Below are 18,246 nucleotides of genomic sequence, written 5' to 3' on the forward strand. Positions count from 1 at the left end.
TGGTGGCTATGGCAGAAATGTACAGTAAGAATCATGCAGTTAGTTACATATTACATGTAATCAAACAGATGGTGAACATATTAACTGCAATGGTTATATGTTGCGATTAAACTTTGCGATTGCGATTTAACGTTGCTATTAAGCAAAATTTGGTCGTTTTATATGTTGTTCCAGGGTTAGCATCATCTGAGGTCCTCTGGGGGGTTGGCATCATCTCTTCTCAGGTGTTCGGTCATCTCAGATCTTTGTAAGGGTTGGATCCAGACTGAAGCTTGTGTAATTCCTAGTGGCAGAAACAGAGGAGCAAATAGAGACGAAATAAATAAAATAAATAAAAATCAGATGCAGAAATAACACCTGCAATGACCTCAGAGTCAAAGTTATAACCACAGTGTTATAGCTGTGGGATAACTACAGAAATAGTAATTTTGTAATGATTAAACCATTGTTTGTCCTTTCAACCTTTTCTTTGTAATCCAGTATAAGATAAAAAAAGCATGCCTTTCAAATTTAGGGTGGATCAGTTTCAGCACCTCATCAGCAGAACATGTCTAAACGTGTTACCAAAAAAGAAATGCAATTAGAAATTCAAAACGTTCCAAATTCATTACTCATTCAGTAATCACAGCAATAATTATGAAACTTAACCCTGAGAAATAACTTTTGTGTGTAACTTTCAGTGCAAAGTTATAGTTTGAAAAAGAAAGAGTAATGCTGCCTTGAGAAACTGCAATGATATTTGATGTAGTTTAAATGGCATTCTGTTCTTTATTTTTTAGGATTAGCAGGGTTGGATGCCAAGTCCAGTGGTCGTCTGGGCACAAGGGCCATGGTGTATTACATGTCTACTACCATCATCGCAGCTGTGTTGGGGGTGATCTTGGTGCTCTTCATCCACCCTGGTAACCCCAAACTGAAGGCAAACCTGGGCGAGGGCAAAAAGAACGATGAAGTGTCCAGTTTAGATTCCTTCTTTGATCTCATCAGAAATCTGTTTCCAGAAAATCTCGTTCAGGCTTGTTTTCAGCAGGTGTGAACGTCCAACGTGCTTTTGATTTCAGATAATTTCATCTATTTAATCTCAACCATAACTTAATTTCTGTTGATCTTTCATCAGTTAATTTTGAATAGTCTTTCATTAGTAATTCATTAACAGTTCTTATATCTCTTTATGTAGATCCAGACCGTTACTAACAAGATAGAAGTAGCTCCTCCTCCAAATCCAACTCGGTTTGGACGAAATGCTACCAAGGGGGCAGCAAAATATGTAATCAAGAAGCCTCTTCAATTTAAGAGTGGCATGAACGTTTTAGGTAATAAATGGTTTTGATCACATAGTATATGCATTAGGCTGTAATTTATGTTCTTCAAATTAACATGGTGGCAATGTGTGTCTCTGTAGGTCTCATTGGGTTCTTTGTGGCGTTCGGGATTTGCATGGGAAAGATGGGAGAAAGGGCCAAGCTGATGCTTGAGTTCTTCAACGTTCTCAATGAGATCGTTATGAGGCTTGTCGGCATGATCATGTGGTCAGCTGTTATTATTGATTATTTAATGACTAGAGTAAAGTTTTCATGATTTCCTTTCCCAGCGTTAGTAACCTGTTTTTTAAATGGTTTGTTAACTGTGACAAATATAAAATATGTACACTACTATAAAGCTTGGGGTCGGTAAGAAAATATTTTTCAAAAGAATGCTCACCAAGGTTGGGCTGTTAAATTTAATGCATCTTTGCTGAATGAAAGTATTATTATTATTATTAGTGACTCTTACTGAACGCAAACTTTTGAACAGTAGTGTAATGATGGTGACTTTAACAGTTTAACTGCCTTTAACTGTACTGAACTGTCTGATTAACTTGTTAGTTGACTTTGCTGCATGTCTCTGTTTTGTAACAGGTATTCCCCCATTGGTATTGCATGTCTGATCTGTGGGAAGATCATTTCAATTAATGATTTGGAAGTGGTGGCCAAGCAGCTGGGAATGTACATGGTCACTGTTATCATTGGACTTATTATTCACGGAGCCATGTTCCTTCCCTTAATATATTTTGTTATTGTTCGGAAAAACCCATTCACATTCTTCATGGGAGTTTTCCAGGCATGGGTCACCGCTTTAGGAACAGCTTCGAGGTAAAAAAAACAACAATAATTGTACCTTGATTTTTGTAAACCTTGAGAGAATTAGGACACATACTGAGTTAAATAAAGGGAAGGCAATTATTTAATTTGGCTTGTTTGGAAGTTGAGTTATGAATAATGACAAGAATGGGTTCTGAAATCTTAATATGTGTCTTTTGCAGTGCTGGGACATTACCTGTTACTTTCCGCTGTCTGGAGGAAAATCTGGGCATTGACAAGAGAGTGACTCGATTTGTGTTGCCTGTTGGAGCAATGATCAACATGGATGGTACAGCGCTTTATGAGGCCGTAGCAGCCATCTTTATTGCCCAGATGAACGGAATAGAACTTGATCCTGGTCAGATCATGACAGTCAGGTAAGACCAATGTCTGGAGAGAGAAATGAATATAAACTTCACAAAAATTTTATTCTGATGACATGTACCTGCTGATTCACTGTAGGCGGTTGCCTGGTAGCTATATACAATTAAAGGAAGAGTTTACCCAAAAATGAAAATTCAGTAATTATTTCCTCATCCTCACATTGTACCAAACTTGTTTAGTGTTATTTGTATCTGTTTAACAAAAACAGAAAAATCTTTACACAGTTTTTGCCACACAATGACAGTTCATAGAGATCATGTCTTCCAGCTATTATGATGATATCAAAAAAAGCACTAGAGAAGAAGTCCATATGATTGTGCTCTGTATTCCTAATAGTATTCCTGGGTACATCTGGATCATTGAGTCAGGAAAGAACAGTACAATCTGATTTATGAAATCTATTAACTGGTTCATGGAAAAGTGATTTATTTTATGAATTGGACTGAGCTGGTTCTCAAGTTCAGCTCTTTGACTCAGTGGATCAGGTAGCAGCTGCTAACAACTGATTAGCCTGAATGAATATCAGTAAACGTTAAACATTAAGACATAATGGAAAGTAGCAGGTTAAACATAAAAACATTAAGGCACATCTAATTTTTGCCATCTACATTTTGAGACAACAAAGGCTGCTATTTCATTACTTTCAACCTCAATGTTTTTAAGTTTAACAGAAAAGTGTTTGTTTTCCATCAGTAAGAAAACTGCAGTTTGTTTCTTAAGAGTTGTTCTCTTTTTTTTGTGAATTTTCAGTAAATATCAGTAAACGAAGAATTAAATGTCAATGTGTTTGTCATATAAAACTGTCATATTGTTTCAGAAGACTTGAAAATATAGTATTATTTCTAGCTTGATAGATATGGTCACTATGAACTGTTGATACTCTTTGAAAGTTCTCTTTCTCAGTTCTACAGAAAAACCAAATCACAGCAAATGGTTTTGGACCGAGATTAGGGTAAATAAATAGTGACAAATTAGACATTTTTAGCAAAACTATTCAGAATTACTATTGTTTGAAACAAAATATTGATAAAATCACATTACACCATTTTCAAAGGAAGAATGAGAGTCATGTGATGTATTATTCTTAAAGTTTGCAGCTAATCTTATCAAATCAAATAATTATGTTTTGTTTGTAGCCTTACAGCGACTCTCGCTAGCGTAGGAGCTGCCAGTATTCCCAGTGCTGGTCTGGTGACGATGCTTCTGATCTTGACAGCTGTGGGACTACCGACTCAAGACATCAGTTTACTGGTAGCAGTTGACTGGCTACTGTAAGTTAAACCAATCTCTCTCTCTCTCTGCTCTTTTAGTGGTACAAAAATTCTCATGAAATACTTGTCAGTCAAGGATTCAATAAATAGGGCTATATTATATGATTGAGATATGATATCCACTTTAAATATAAATGATCTCCACTTTAAAATTTGTTGTCAAAGTAAATCTCATGGCATGTTTATCCATTTGCTTTGCGTGTTAGAACAAACCCTTATGGCATTTAGAGTCGTTTAGCCTTGAGAGATGTGGCACCTTTCTTTGTTTCTTTCTGCTTTATCAAACAGGGACCGTTTCCGAACGTCAGTCAATGTCGTTGGTGACTCGTACGGGGCTGGAATCGTGTACCACCTCTCCAAAGATGAGCTTGACATGTTTGATGCACAGCAGATAAGACCAGATGACTTTGAGATGGCCAAGACACAATCCTTTTTTGAGAATAACACTAACCACGGTGTATATGCATCTCACAACTCGTATCAGCCGGTCCAAATAGATGACTGCAAGGTACATTTTACTCTCACAGACATAGAAACCTGTATGTAGATGCCTTTATTTCTTTCCCCGACATTGTATGTACCATTGTGATTTTTTTTATTTTACACTTTTTGTATTTTTTGGTCATTCCTGATGTGAATGCATAAGACGTTAAACAGAATGAAGGAATAAATAAATATGGTTTATTTATTTGTTCTGGTGCTTGGTGAAATAGCAGTTTTTGTACAGACTTTGTATATCCATATCAGTATCTGGACATCATCAATTTGGCAATTATACATATGTGCACAGTAAATCCTTCAAATGTTTGTATAGTACTAATGCCAAGATGCCTTTGGCTGCTCTCGAATGAAAAAAATGAAAGTGAAACAAAGCAGTGCATTAAGGCACACCTCATTTTTGCCATCTACATTTTGAGACGACAAAGGCTGCTATTTCATTTCTTTCAAGCTCAGTGTTTTTAAGCTTGACATAAAAGTGTTTGTTTTCCATCAGTAAGAGAACTGCAGTGTTTTCTTTCTTTTGTGCAAGTTTTATGCCTCTTTTTTAGTTTTATGCACTCTGTTTCACAAATGCATAGGTCTGTGTGGTAGCACGCGAGGCACTTTTTCCACAACCCCTTTAGAAGATTAGCTTTGGGCAGAGATTCACTGTAATTAGTAAAAAAAATAAAAATACAAAGCTTGTATTTACAAAATATAACAATTCAAATTATTTTCTCTATCTGTATTCAGTCTTTCAGCATTCTGTAAGGAATCCCGCTGCAGCTAATTATTATCTGTCTTGTGGTGGGTACATTTCTGTGAATTTGGATATAAATTGTGCTGTTAAAATATCAAACTACCTGGATTCTCTGCTCCAAACCATAAACAGTTTAGTTAGCAGCGGTTAATGCATTCTGACTGTGCCTTGGTCAAACAGTTAGTTGTCCCTGATAATTGCTTTCAGGTAACCTTGACCTCAAATGGCTCCCCTGCGAACTTCTCACTTGTTGAGGAGGAACCATGGATACGCGAGTAACACAGCACACAGATCCAGCTCCGCCTTATCCTGAGTCCCACAAGCTTATCCTTTCTGGTGAAAACCAAATGCTACTTTTGTACATATAAACAGTCAGAAGTTGCCACAGAACTTTCATATGCACAAGCAATGACTTTTGTATGACAATCTCAGTACTTTTGATACACAAAGGGAAGAGAACGTAGCTCGAAGTAGCGGGTGGTTCAGTCAGGCTGCATATTATTTACACTCAAGGATTACGATAGTTAGAATTCTAGGCCTTGGGTTTGAGGATCAGTCTGAAACCTGCTGCCTTAAAGGCAGGGTATGTGATTTTTCAAAAACACTTTAGAAAACTACCGCATAGAAGGATCGCAGTGGTTTGTCCAGCCCCAGATTGACCCTAGAGCACTACTAGTGGCAGGAGGAGAACAGTGCAGCTTGTTTGCTGAAGATACCTTTGACTGGCTTGGCTTAGGTGGATTAACTCTTGGTGGCAGTACTCCAGATCAGCCTCTTATAAGAGCTTACCAATGTACTTAGAGGTTCTGAAATAGTGGTTTGCCTCCAAATGCTACCACTTATTTTTAGACGCTGCCCGACGTAAATGCCACATCAGCAATTACAGAGCGATCAGACATGAAGTATGACATTGAGTCGCTTGACGTTATCTGCAAGGACTGTTGGGACTGTTAATATCCTGCGTAGTGGACTGAATAGTTTGCATTCAAACATTAATAAGTCTCCAAGCGTGGTTATGTTTGAGGAAAGGGACTTGCATGTGTGTAGGTTTTGTATGTATCTGTGTGCTTTAAGTTGTCAATTTATTTATGTATTTATTTGCTATGTTACAATCTTACCTTGAAGATATCAACTGCAAATTGCAGACAGAAGACTTTATGACATTAATATTAAATGCAATCCCATTTTCTTGGATCTTAGACCACTAATAGTGTTTGATTCTCTGAGGAGCCTTCTTGGATACTCAGACATTAAGTCCAGTTGAATGGATTCTATATTCACGCTGATAAGAGAGGCCCTCAGGTTATTTGGTGCTCAGGTTGTTAGCATGTAACAGAAAAGAGATGACAGAATTAAGATCTATCATTACATCTACACCATTTATTTGGTAGTCTGTAATAGCAACACAATCAGCATTCCTCTTTTGAACCAGAATCTTAAAATGTTCTCATTAAAGTGCCTCCTTGCACTTTCTGTACATATATATATAAATACACATATGTATGCTGTCATATTTTAGATGTATTTTTCATGCAAATTAAAGTGTAGTATTTATTAACTTTTTGCCTATCGTTTTATAAAACAACGGCAATTCATGTATTCAATTCAGTATTTTACTAAGTAGATTAGAGCGTAACAGGTTGTCTTAAGTAGTTATTGCTATCATATACTGTACAAGTCACATGGAACAGGTGGCTGTGAAACATTGACTGATGAGTAAAAATGTATGTATATGAATGTAAGCATATTTTTCACTGTTACAATTCATGATGATATTGTGTCTCAAATATTGTGTATTGTTAAACATTTTGGTAGGAATAATGACACTAGGGGAAAAAGTCAAATTGCTAATCATTATAAACCAGGCTTGCTACAGATTTAACAGCCTTGTAGAGTGCAGAGATCTTGAGTATGTATCTTGAGGAAATGATACACAACCTAGATACAGTATCTATAATGTAAAAGTGTGCACTGTTGTAATATCTGTTCAGGCAGGGCCTGACACATCTTTAGAGGTACAGTGATGTATGTTAACAAATATTGTATGACCATCCTGCTCTTTTTATTTGTGCAGCCCTGCTTTGTTCCAAAGACATTGTATTACTTGTCAACCAGACTTGATTTTGCATCCACTTTTTAAATTTGTCTTTTTCCTCTATTTTTCTATGAAACACCTGTAACAAATTGTAAATAAAGGCAATTCTTCTTGTCTCAGTGGTCTTTCTTTCTTTCTTTCTTTCTTTTTCCAAGTCTTTAGGAAGTAATGCTAAATAAATGAAAAAATAAAATATGTAGTAATCACATTAAATTGTATTTATCATATGATTTTACATCTCACTCATGCATTTTACATCCAGCTACTCTAATTGAACAAATAAAAAAAAATAAAAAATAAATAATTTTATATATATTATAAATAATAATAATAAAAAATCCAATACCTTGTTAAAATGTCATGTTTTATTGAAAGACTCATCCAACATAAATGTGCTCTAAGAGCTGACAAAAAATACATCTCTATGGGTAATTTAATAAATGGAAAGATTTACATTTGCTTCATTGCATTACAAACTGCATAGGGTTTCTCTATTCAAATTAAAACTTTATATTAAAAAATGCATTATATCCCACACAGTACATAGTACTTACAAACCAGTATAAAAATGTTTTCTCACCATATCATTATTAACCATCAGTCATTAAGAGATAATAATCATTTTCTATTATTGGAGAAAAAAATAATAATTTACATTAGAAAAGAAATGTGAAACACAAGAATCTTTTTTTTTTTTTAATTCTGAAGCAACAAAAATGGAAGCCAAAATGGAAGCGACTCTGAGCAGAAAAAAACCATCACTAGTGCAAATAAAAAGTACAGAAGAGTTCAAACCTGTTAATACACAGTATGCAGGATTTAAAAAATTACATTAAATACTCTTTCTCATGCTCATCCAGACAGGTAGCAGTAATGTCATCCGTTTTACCATTCAGCTTCGCAACACTCTTCAGTGCCACTACCTCCTGCTCTTTCTCTGACAGTGGCAGTGTTTCTGTTTTACTGTAGTCTTTGTTGTGCACTTCAGTTGAGATGTTTCTGCTCTGTCTCGGTCCGTACCACCTAGGTAAAGAGTTACATTCAGTAAACTGAAGCTGGACCCCAATGGCTGATGAATGCGATGGATTCACTCGATGAAAAAAAAATAAAAATTTAAAAAAATAACAAGCAAACTTACTTGTCTCTTGTAGCAATCGCAGCAAGCATGCATACTATGGCTCCAACAACAACACAGAATGCAAAGATTATCAGCCAAGCTGTAGAAGGGAGAAAATTGTAAATTGACAGATTTACATTATGTCAGTTGAATGAAAAGTCAAGAAACTGATGGCATCTGCAGTGCTGTCACAAGAACTTACTAGATGGTCCATCATCCTTTTGAATAGGTGATGGAGGTAAATTGGATTCTTCGCTATTCGATATGTCTGCAAAAGATACATTTGTAATTAGACTTGATGACTTAACATACTGTATTATGCATTAACATAAAAATTTTTATTAACAGATTAAACAAATACTTTATGTACCACATGATGATATTCAGTGTTGGGGAGTAACTTGTTACATGTAACAGAGTTATGTAATTTAATTACAAAATAAATGTAATTGTGATTAGTTACAGTTATACTGGGGAAAAATGTGTAATTAAATTAAGGTTACTTATGAAAATGTTAACGATTACAAAGGGGGTTACATCTGGATTTTTTCACACACACAACCACATACCGATTTAATTCACTTCTTTCATAAATTGCATCGAGTGCTCTAAAATATGAGACACCAATGTTTCAGGAGTTTAGGACACAGAATAGGAAACATGCTTATTCGATAACTGTTTTATTTCCTATTTGGGTTTATGTATATGCTTTATTTTTTAAGATTAACTGTTGACTGTTTTTCCGAGGCATTGTTAGATGCCTGTGTTTTCTGTCAAAACTATGCAAATATTTGATTTCAAAACCAGTATCATAACTATTTCTTGTTATTGCTCTGTATTTATTCTCAAAGTAAAAAAAGAGGTGCTAAAGCCTGATTTTGTGGTGGCTGTGCTTTAAATTAAACTATTACACGGCTCTGTGAAATGCTTGATTCTGATTGGTCAGTCATGACATTTCAAGTTATGTTATTCCCCGATAATAACCGGTAAAAACTAATAGCAGAGGCTCATCCGGGTAACTTAAGTCAGCGCTATATGCTTACTAGCACCAGTTTTTCTTGGTGGAAGTTTTGCGTTTGGTTAACTAATAAAATATTAAAACTCAATTCAGTATTTTGTATACAATTATTTAATATTGTCATCCTGGTATCGCCGACTCGCTCTCTCGTTTCATACAACCACAGCTGCTGCCATTTTGCAATGATTGTTTTGTACACTGTAATGGATTATAAGATAACTAACAAACTGGTAAGATTTTAAAACAGTTTCAACTTAAATATATATTTGGATGGATTGCATGGATTTCACGAGGGCCAGATGTGGGCCGGATCTGGGCCAACACTATGTTGCTGTCTGGGATCTTTTATCGCCTTAATTATTTATGTGGTGAAATGTTGTGTAATAAGTGGTATGACTGCACCGTATCCCTTAAATGTCCGTCTAGTTTGAACTTGCCATTTTCTAGCGACTGCTTTCTTCATGGAAGCTTTGCATTCAAATAGTTCAACTCTATCTCAACTAATCTGTGACCTATTACATTTCCAATGCAACCTTCCCATCACTGATGATATTAAACATTAATATTAATTAAAACATAGCTTATTTGTGTAACTATCATCAACTATCCTATGGAAGCAAGTTTTTGGCTTAGACTAAAAAAGGTAATTTTAAGATTAAGTTGAAGTATAGTCATATTGTGACATACGAAGTCAAACTGTGAAATATAAAGTCAGATTTATGAGAAACATCATTGTGTGATAGGAAGTTGGAATTTTTTTTTTTTTTTTTGAAGTGGAAGGCTTCCATAGAAACCAGGCACATGTCTTCTACACAGTTGCCTCACTGACACTATGTTGGCCTTTATGATCCACAGCCAACCCCAACAATATCCAGTATATAAGGGTCAGGATTTGTAAGGATATTTACCTACAGAACTGGCATCCAACTTTCGGCCTTTTGCATCATTTATTTTCTCCTTATTGTTGTTTTGTATGGATGTACCCTCAGCTGCCTCTGACGTAATTGCCGTCATTGTGAATTGACTAGGCTTAGGAACTTCAAAAACTGTCTCACTCATTCCTGATCCACTGCCCTCTGTATCAGGGAACAAAATACTGGAGGTAACAGAGGATGTGCTCTTCCTAAAATGGGGCTTGCTTGTAGGGCCTTTGCTGTCTTCACTGTGTGTCGTTGTAGAGTGTTCCTCCAAGGCAGGCACAGATGAGGGTTTCAGAAAAGAAGTTTCTCTTTTTACTCTTCCCATGATCTCTTCCAAATCTACTAGAAAGCCTTCAGTTTCGACCTCCGTAAGGATGTCTTCATCTGTTTTTTCATCTTTGTGAGAAAACAGATAAAGGATTACTGCCAAAAAGCTTAAATATGTTAATGATACATCAGTGTTTTGCATTTCTGTGCTGATACCAAAGCAAAATAAAAGAGTGGAATGTCGAGTTTAAACCACGCAGATACTTTGCTATGTTGGTACAGAGTGAATGGTTAAACGAGAAACAATAATGAACAAGAAATCACTTCCTGAGTATTCAAATACAATCAGCAACTCTTTTGTTCGTCCTTCGTTGTGGTACTGCAGGTGCGTAAAAATGCGTGAGGTCACAGAGATATGACTAATGCTTTGGAATAGGTGTGGTTGGATAATGAACAATGAAGTGTATGTCTGCTGCATGTCTTGCTTCTTCACAATACACACCCCTCAACTCAAAAGGTAAAGTTAATGCACCAATAGTCTAAGCCATTTAAGACAAAAAGTCTGCAATGATATCAAAATCTAATTCTAGGTACTGCAGGGAACAATAGGAACTTACTTGCTGTGGCTGTGTTTCCATTGGTTAAGCCCTCAGAGTTAGATTTACCATTATCATCACAGTTCAGTGATGCATCTTTGTAGGAGGGAAATAAAAAGTCAATAAGACAAAACCTGTTTGGAGCATGTTTGTTTTTATAGTGTTTGCCAGTAAGATACCCCAGTTTCTTTATACTCTCACCTGATGGGTTAAAGCAGTAGACATCAGAAAGATAATCTGCTGCTTCGGGACGGAAGGTGATCTCGGTGGAACTGGAGTCACAATTTGGACCATTAACGTGTGGGAGGAACATAACATTTTGTCCATCTATCCAGCCGTATCTAAACAAAGGTGTGGGATTAATTAAAAAAATTAAGTACTGCCATTAGGTAATATCAAAAGAAGTGCATTTATGTCTGAACATGTTATTTAGCTCTAGGCTAAGTCTATTGTAATCAGCTTGCTTTCTTTACCTGCATGTTCTCAAGCCTTTTTTATAAGCCTCATTGACCTGTTCCTGTGTTGCGAGTTTGTAACCTAAACTCTGACACAATTCCAAAGCCTGTTGGAAAGTTAGAGAGTAACGGCTGGTTCCCTCAACAAGGAAAACACCGGCAAAGCTGCATCTGCCACTAGAACCTGTCAAAAGAGAAACTAATGTGAATATTCAAAGTCAGAAATCTTAATTAATTTATTAATTGTTTCCCGTGTACAATCACACTAATGATTAGTTTGTAAATGAGGGCCAGATGTGTGTGTGACGGATGAGCAATTTAGCATTAGGTATCATTAGATAAATCTCTTAATGATTCATTGCATGTGCAGACGTGATCACATCTGTAACACATCTAGGCCATCTGTAATCCACTGACTTCGTAAATGACCTCTCGTTTTTTGTCTCAAAATAACACGTTTAGACCAGCATACGGTTTTAAGGACATCAATTAGTGGAACAAGTGATAAATAGTGCGCAGAAGAGGGAATAAGTGAGTTTAATGGGAATAGAAATTCCAAATACATTACTAAAGAAGCAAAATGATGCTTAAAGCAAGAAAAATATTCAATAATCAATTAGTTTTAATTAATATCTTGCGTCATTGTATCATGCTTTACGAAATATTAGATATTTGTACTGGAAAACAAGACAAAAAATACTGATTAAGAAAATAATTTTTGCACTGAAGTTAAAGTCTGAGATAGGAGGCATAGGAGAATAAATAACTCTTGAGAGAGAGAAAAAATGATATGTACAATAAATTTAACAATCCATGGGCTGTATTACAGAAAGATCATTACTCTGGCATGCTATCTTATCTGTAGCCATACTGATATCAGTTAAAACCTGTCAGATCTTAATTTTGTTCATAAAGATATAAAGTTTATGTAATACAGCCTCAGGCCTTTATCTTAAACCATAACATATGAAATTTATCTACAAAGGTCATCATCAATGCACTAAAAGTAAACGAGAAAAGCCTGCAAAAAACTTTATTCACATTCAGCTGATCCCACTTTTGCTGTCATCTAAGAGCCACGTAAAGTTAATCTTTAATAAGACGAATAATTTAATAGCACTGTTAAATGCAATTTTTAGCAAATCTCAATTTAAATATACATTTTCATAATGTACTTTACAATGACGTGATGCGTAAATTCACTTGTAGCATTTACACTGATTACTAGTGGAAACGTGCGGGAACTTTTTTCTTTTCTTCTATGGTTGACGTCTTTAAAGTCTCCCAGATAACAGCAGAAGTCAGATTAATGATGGGGTTTAACCATAGCCTTTGTTGTGAAAAGCAAAAAGGGTTACAGTCTCACTACTACTGTCATATCAGTATCGCAAATATGACCTCATCTCGCAATTGTAAATGCGTCTTGACCAAGACTAAGTATGTGAGCCTCCCGCCACCAAAGACACCTCTGAGATAAATAAGTAACACATTCCCCATCACTCACCCTGAACCGGGGCTGCCTGAAGTAGAGCTGGTGATCCAGTAGCAAATACTACAAGTAACAAAGTCCACATGTTCAGTGCTGTGTCATGTGCTAGACAAAGGGAAGTGCTGTATACCTGTTTGTTGGCCCTTAACCGGTATGGTTCTTACAATGCTTTGATTCTCTTCCAGTCTTTGTAATTTTCTGAACCCTCTAGAGATGTACCTTGCCTCTTTTATATGCTCAGACTAAAGTACTTGGTGACACACGCTGAGCAATGATGGGTGGTGCTATGAAGAACACACCCTTGTCACTGTCTCCCACACTTCCTCTCTATCTGCGTCTGTGCAGCCAGCATTAACATGCCAGACACCTTTGCATAATCCACTTCAGAGAAAACCACAGTTCTGGTGAATCTCAAGGAGTTACAGAGATCAGTTTGTTTATGTGTGCTGCAATTTTAGTATTGCTGTAAGTACATGTGTAGTAATGTTGTATTGTACTTGTTAGTGAACTATTTGCACTGATCTAAATAAAATTATTCATGTGTTCACTTACAGAACATTGTATAAAATACTGGACCAACATTTTATTAAGTGCTTTTAACTACTATGTACTAAGTAATAAATTAATAATTGATGCAATTAACTTACTGTGTATAATATGTTTTATGTTTATTTGTATTCATATTTAGTAAGATATATACTGTATATGGGTCATTCTATAATTTAAGGTACATTTCATGTCATTGATGGAATTATGTGTATTTTTAACAATTTCCTTCAGAAATGTATTTTAATAATTAAGAGAATACTACACAAATTTTATGCACTCGGTACTTCAATTGGCTTGAAATGTCTTTATGTCTCTTAAATTACAGTTTTTGCACTGGCCGCTTGTTTAATTGAGTCTTGAGTTCAAAATAATGAATAAAAAATGTTAAGGTCAAGATTATCTAGATTAAGTTTCAAGTTTATTTCTACAATCAAAAATAGACAGAGTTTAAATTGAAATTTGTTAACCAAATATCCACCTACAAACTAAAACATGGTTTATCATAAAACTGTGACCAGTGTCATGTGATGGAATTTTCTTCTGTGGCGGACATTAATGAACACATTATACTTATTTTCAAGGAGTATATTAATATCCTGATTTCATGTCATTGATGGAATTATGTGTATTTTTAACAATTTCCTTCAGAAATGTATTTTAATAATTAAGAGAATACTACACAAATTTTATGCACTCGGTTCTTCAATTGGCTTGAAATGTCTTTGTCTCTTAAATTACAGTTTTTGCACTGGCCGCTTGTTTAATTGAGTCTTGAGTTCAAAATAATGAATAAAAAATGTCAAGGTCAAGATTATCTAGATTAAGTTTCAAGTTTATTTCTACAATCAAAAATAGACAGAGTTTAAATTGAAATTTGTTAACCAAATATCCACCTACAAACTAAAACATGGTTTATCATAAAACTGTGACCAGTGTCATGTGATGGAATTTTCTTCTGTGGCGGACATTAATGAACACATTATACTTATTTTCAAGGAGTATATTAATATCCTGTGAACTATGTTGGGTACATTATTATAGTTTGCAATTTCCTTATGATTTTAATTCAAATAAATAGGTTAACCTGCTCAAGAAAATAATGTTTGGTTGGCTAGACAAGGCCTTCCACTGAAATTAGTCAAAATGGTGAAATTGTCAACTATGTTACCGGTCACTTCATACAGCTTGTCCAGAAAATAGTTGACAAACTCTTTTTTTTTTATTCCCCCTGTAATATCAAAATAGCATTTAATGATTAGGCTTGGCAACTATAAGACAAGTTATACTGATAAAATGTATAAACTGAAACCAATAGTTGTCTATTGAGAAAGCATATTGTTTTTGCAATTTTTTCCTGATGTGAAATGTACCCTGATTATATAAATACAACTGCATGTAATTGCATGTACCCCTTAACCCAGCTTTAAACCTAACTACACCATGAAACCTGTCCCTATCCTTACCTGTATCCCATCTCAATAGCAGCAAAAGTGTTTTGTAATACAATACAAATAGGCTACATACTAAAGACACTTAATATTAAGCAGAAACAAAATACTATATAATATATGTTTATGTTTTGATAAATGTATAGTATTGCTCTTCTCAAGATGAAAAAGGTGAGCAGTGGGAGTAAAAAGCCTAGTTAGCGGTGAGGAGGGTGGCCTCATATATTATGGTGAGTCAGTGCGAACATTGCTGTGGTGTGGCTGACTCAGGTGTGTGAAAAAAGGCCTCGCCCTCATGTGTGCTGATACACGTTCACTTCCTGATTCAAGAGCGGGAAGAAAGTGAAGGTGGCTGGTAGGAAGTTATCACTTTTTTTTCTCATGTTGGATCTTGTGGATATTAAATGGAACTCAAGAATAACTTGTTTTAGCATTTTACCGATGAAGCTTATCAGAAGTAGCATGAGTCTCTTGAATCAATTCAGTCTATGACATTGGAACATATTGAGAAAGGGGGAAATGTATTTTTTGTCATTCCAGGATATTAAGGATATTTGTTTTTCTGGAGCTCTCATTACATTATATGTTAATGAAAGACCAGGAGCTGCATAATTTTGCAAATAGCCAATATCAAAAATGTGCTTGTGTGGCAGAATAGGATCAATAAAGTCCCATTCTTGGGCTCAGTGTTAAGGCACTGTCTACAAGTGATCAGGATATAGTTTGTGCTGCCATGTATTTACAAAAACACACTAATTTCCCTACTATATTTCTAAACACACAAAGTTCACAAAATGGGTTTCATAACAAAAGTGGAACTAAGATCATATGTGACCCTGGAGCATAAAACCAGTCTTAAGTCGCTGGGGTATATTTGTAGCAATAGCCAAAAATACATTGTATGGGTCAAAAGTATTGATTTTTCTTTTATGCCAAAAATCATTAGGATATTAAGTAAAGATCATGTTCCATGAAAATATTTTGTAAATGTCCTACTGTAAATATATAAAAACGTAATTTTTGATTAGTAATATGCATTGCTAAGACCTTCATTTGGACAACTTTATTTCAATATTTAGATTTTTTTTTTGCACCCTCAGATTCCAGATTTTCAAATAGTTGTATCTCGGCCAAATATTGTCCTATCCTAACAAACCATACATCAATGGAACGCTTATTTATTCATTTATTTATGTATAAATCTCAATTTCGAAAAATTTACCCTTATGACTGGTTTTGTGGTCCAGGGTCACATATAAACAATTCACATATATATAATAATCCGACAACCTGTTTCATTGAAATGTTATGTGATGTTACACAGAAATTACAGCACTACAGTATACCCAGAAAGTAATCCATCAATTATAGCATCTATGTAAGAAATCCATGTTGTAACTGTATTACACTGTAATATTGTTTTCAACTGTAACACACATTTTTCATGCATTCAGCTGCACTAAAACAATGCATCAGGCTAGATACATAAGATGGTTTTACTGGATACAGCAAAGTGCAGAAGTGCAAGGTGTATCATTGTGTGACATCACAATGATATCACACTGTGATACTGGAATACTAGTGATTGTCCAATAAAGCAATTGTGTTAATCCCTACAAGGACAGTAAAGGCTAAAATTCTTGACACTGTGAGGACATAAATCATGTTTTTTTTAATGTATAAACACAAAAGGTGTTCTGTAAGGTCCAGGAATTTCTCACATAATGATATTGTATATAATATCCTGGAAATTGAGCAAGAGCGAGAGAAGCCCTGTTTCCAGGGAATTAGTGATGCTGTAACAAATGTCCGCAGAACGGCAAGTTTAAGAACCCATGTGCTGTTTATTTAATACAATGTGAACAAATACAAAACAAAGACTTGACTCAAACATGAGCAGAACTGACCATGAGCAAGAACAGACTTAACCAAAAACACTCACCGACAGTGGGGTTGCATACATCTAATACACAGCAAACTAATGTAGCAACCAAGAGGGTTTAGATACAAAACTATGGGAAACACATGGTAGAAAGCAAACAATGATGAGACATAACTAATGAACAGAAACCAAAAAACAAACAGAACAGAAAACCACATGACAGGACTATGAACCAATGATAACATGACACATATAGCAAAGGAACAACATGACATAATCACAAGATGGGGTAAGGGAGTCACATGACCTCACATGACCAACAACACACCCGACAATCCCCCCCCCCCTAAGGGCGGCTCATGACAACCAGATCAGATACCCACCCACAACTCAAAATATACCAAAAAGTCCAGAAGGGTGGTGGAGTGGAGGCAGACAAGGGGGAGGGATGGAGGGCCAGGCCCATGAAGCTAAACAGGGCCTGGATCATGGCTTGGGCCGTGGAGCAATGGTGGGCCTGGACCGAGGAGCAACCATGAAGAATCAGGGAAAGAGGGTAGAGCCAGAGAACAGGGGTGGAGCAGACGGAGCCTAAGACCACCAGGGCAGAGCAGGTGGAGCAGAAGACCACCACAGCAAAACCGATGGCCACCACAGAGGATCAGGTGGAACTGACAAAGAGAACACAGATAGGTTAGTAATGGTTTCTGTTGCCATAACAGAACAGACAGGAAGTTCAAGAATGGCCTCTTTGACAAGACAGGCAAGGGGTTCAGGGACAACCTCCTTGGCCATAACCAGACAGGATGAGAGATCAGAGATGGCCTCTTTGGCCATGACATGACTGGCAGAGGATTCACATGTGACCACTGTGGTCAAAACAGGACAGGCAGGAAGATCAAGAATGACTTCTGTGGTCGAGACAGGACAGGGAGGGAACTCACAGGCTGGCGCCAACACAGGACTGAGCTCTGGAGCTTGAGCAGGCTCTGGACACATGGACTGGAGAGCAGTGTGCAGCCTATACATACAAGATGGCAGCTGCCATCACAGGAAGCGCAGGCAACAGTAGCAGGAACTCAGGGACTCCCAGACTTGGACTTGGGACCCCTGGGGCGAATTCCAAACGGCTTTTATGCGCCCTTGAAGGGCACTTCAGGAAGGGGATGGCATTTGTAGGGACGTTCCCAACGAAAGTGAACAACTGAATCCCTTCGCGAAGGGCCCTTCCAGAAGTCCGTTAGTGAAGGGAACATGCGATGGTCACTTCACGGAAGTGATTTACGTTTGTGATCACGTGATCTTCAATTAGGAGATCTTGCGACGCATTTTAAAGCAAAGTTGTGGTTGATTTCGACACAAACGTAAGTAGAATAGGCTATATAAATTCTAAAT

General features: G+C 36.3%; 2 protein-coding genes across 3 annotated transcripts in view; one reads left to right on the forward strand and one right to left on the reverse strand.

Annotated features, from left to right (window-relative positions):
- Positions 1 to 5,625, forward strand: part of LOC107730261 (excitatory amino acid transporter 2-like) — an 11,504-nt gene extending 5,879 nt beyond the window's left edge. The window contains exons 4-12 of one of the 2 annotated variants that reach the window (XM_016541040.1): positions 780 to 1,030; positions 1,178 to 1,313; positions 1,403 to 1,529; positions 1,899 to 2,132; positions 2,303 to 2,497; positions 3,641 to 3,775; positions 4,064 to 4,283; positions 5,009 to 5,062; positions 5,223 to 5,306. In XM_016541040.1, coding sequence (XP_016396526.1) covers positions 780 to 1,030; positions 1,178 to 1,313; positions 1,403 to 1,529; positions 1,899 to 2,132; positions 2,303 to 2,497; positions 3,641 to 3,775; positions 4,064 to 4,283; positions 5,009 to 5,026 — 1,316 coding nt within the window. In that variant the 3' untranslated portion in view covers positions 5,027 to 5,062; positions 5,223 to 5,306. Of the gene's footprint in view, positions 1 to 779; positions 1,031 to 1,177; positions 1,314 to 1,402; positions 1,530 to 1,898; positions 2,133 to 2,302; positions 2,498 to 3,640; positions 3,776 to 4,063; positions 4,284 to 5,008; positions 5,063 to 5,222 lie in introns of both variants that reach the window. The other variant, XM_016541039.1, reaches the window with a different exon arrangement.
- A 2,202-nt stretch (positions 5,626 to 7,827) lies between these two features.
- On the reverse strand, positions 7,828 to 13,224 carry cd44a (CD44 molecule (IN blood group) a). Its single transcript, XM_016541041.1, has 8 exons — positions 12,988 to 13,224; positions 11,502 to 11,667; positions 11,230 to 11,369; positions 11,050 to 11,124; positions 10,154 to 10,561; positions 8,430 to 8,495; positions 8,249 to 8,327; positions 7,828 to 8,133 (listed from the first exon to the last, which is right to left on the reverse strand). The coding sequence occupies exons 1-8, from the start codon at positions 13,055 to 13,057 to the stop codon at positions 7,938 to 7,940; spliced, it is 1,200 nt and encodes a 399-aa protein (XP_016396527.1). The 5' UTR covers positions 13,058 to 13,224; the 3' UTR covers positions 7,828 to 7,937.
- Positions 13,225 to 18,246: the final 5,022 nt, after the last annotated feature.

Source organism: Sinocyclocheilus rhinocerous, unplaced genomic scaffold (genome assembly GCF_001515625.1).
Source record: "Sinocyclocheilus rhinocerous isolate Xijiao unplaced genomic scaffold, SAMN03320098_v1.1 scaffold368, whole genome shotgun sequence".
Classification (NCBI taxonomy): Eukaryota; Metazoa; Chordata; class Actinopteri; order Cypriniformes; family Cyprinidae; genus Sinocyclocheilus; species Sinocyclocheilus rhinocerous.

Excerpts from the sequence above, each read along its gene's own strand:
- cd44a (XM_016541041.1), bottom strand. The coding sequence starts at position 13,057 with ATGTGGACTTTGTTACTTGTAGTATTTGCTACTGGATCACCAGCTCTA. Across the intron at positions 8,496-10,153 it reads GTTGGATGCCAGTTCTGTAG|ACATATCGAATAGCGAAGAA; the intron begins GTAAATATCCTT and ends TATCTTTTGCAG. Across the intron at positions 8,134-8,248 it reads GCGATTGCTACAAGAGACAA|GTGGTACGGACCGAGACAGA; the intron begins GTAAGTTTGCTT and ends CTCTTTACCTAG.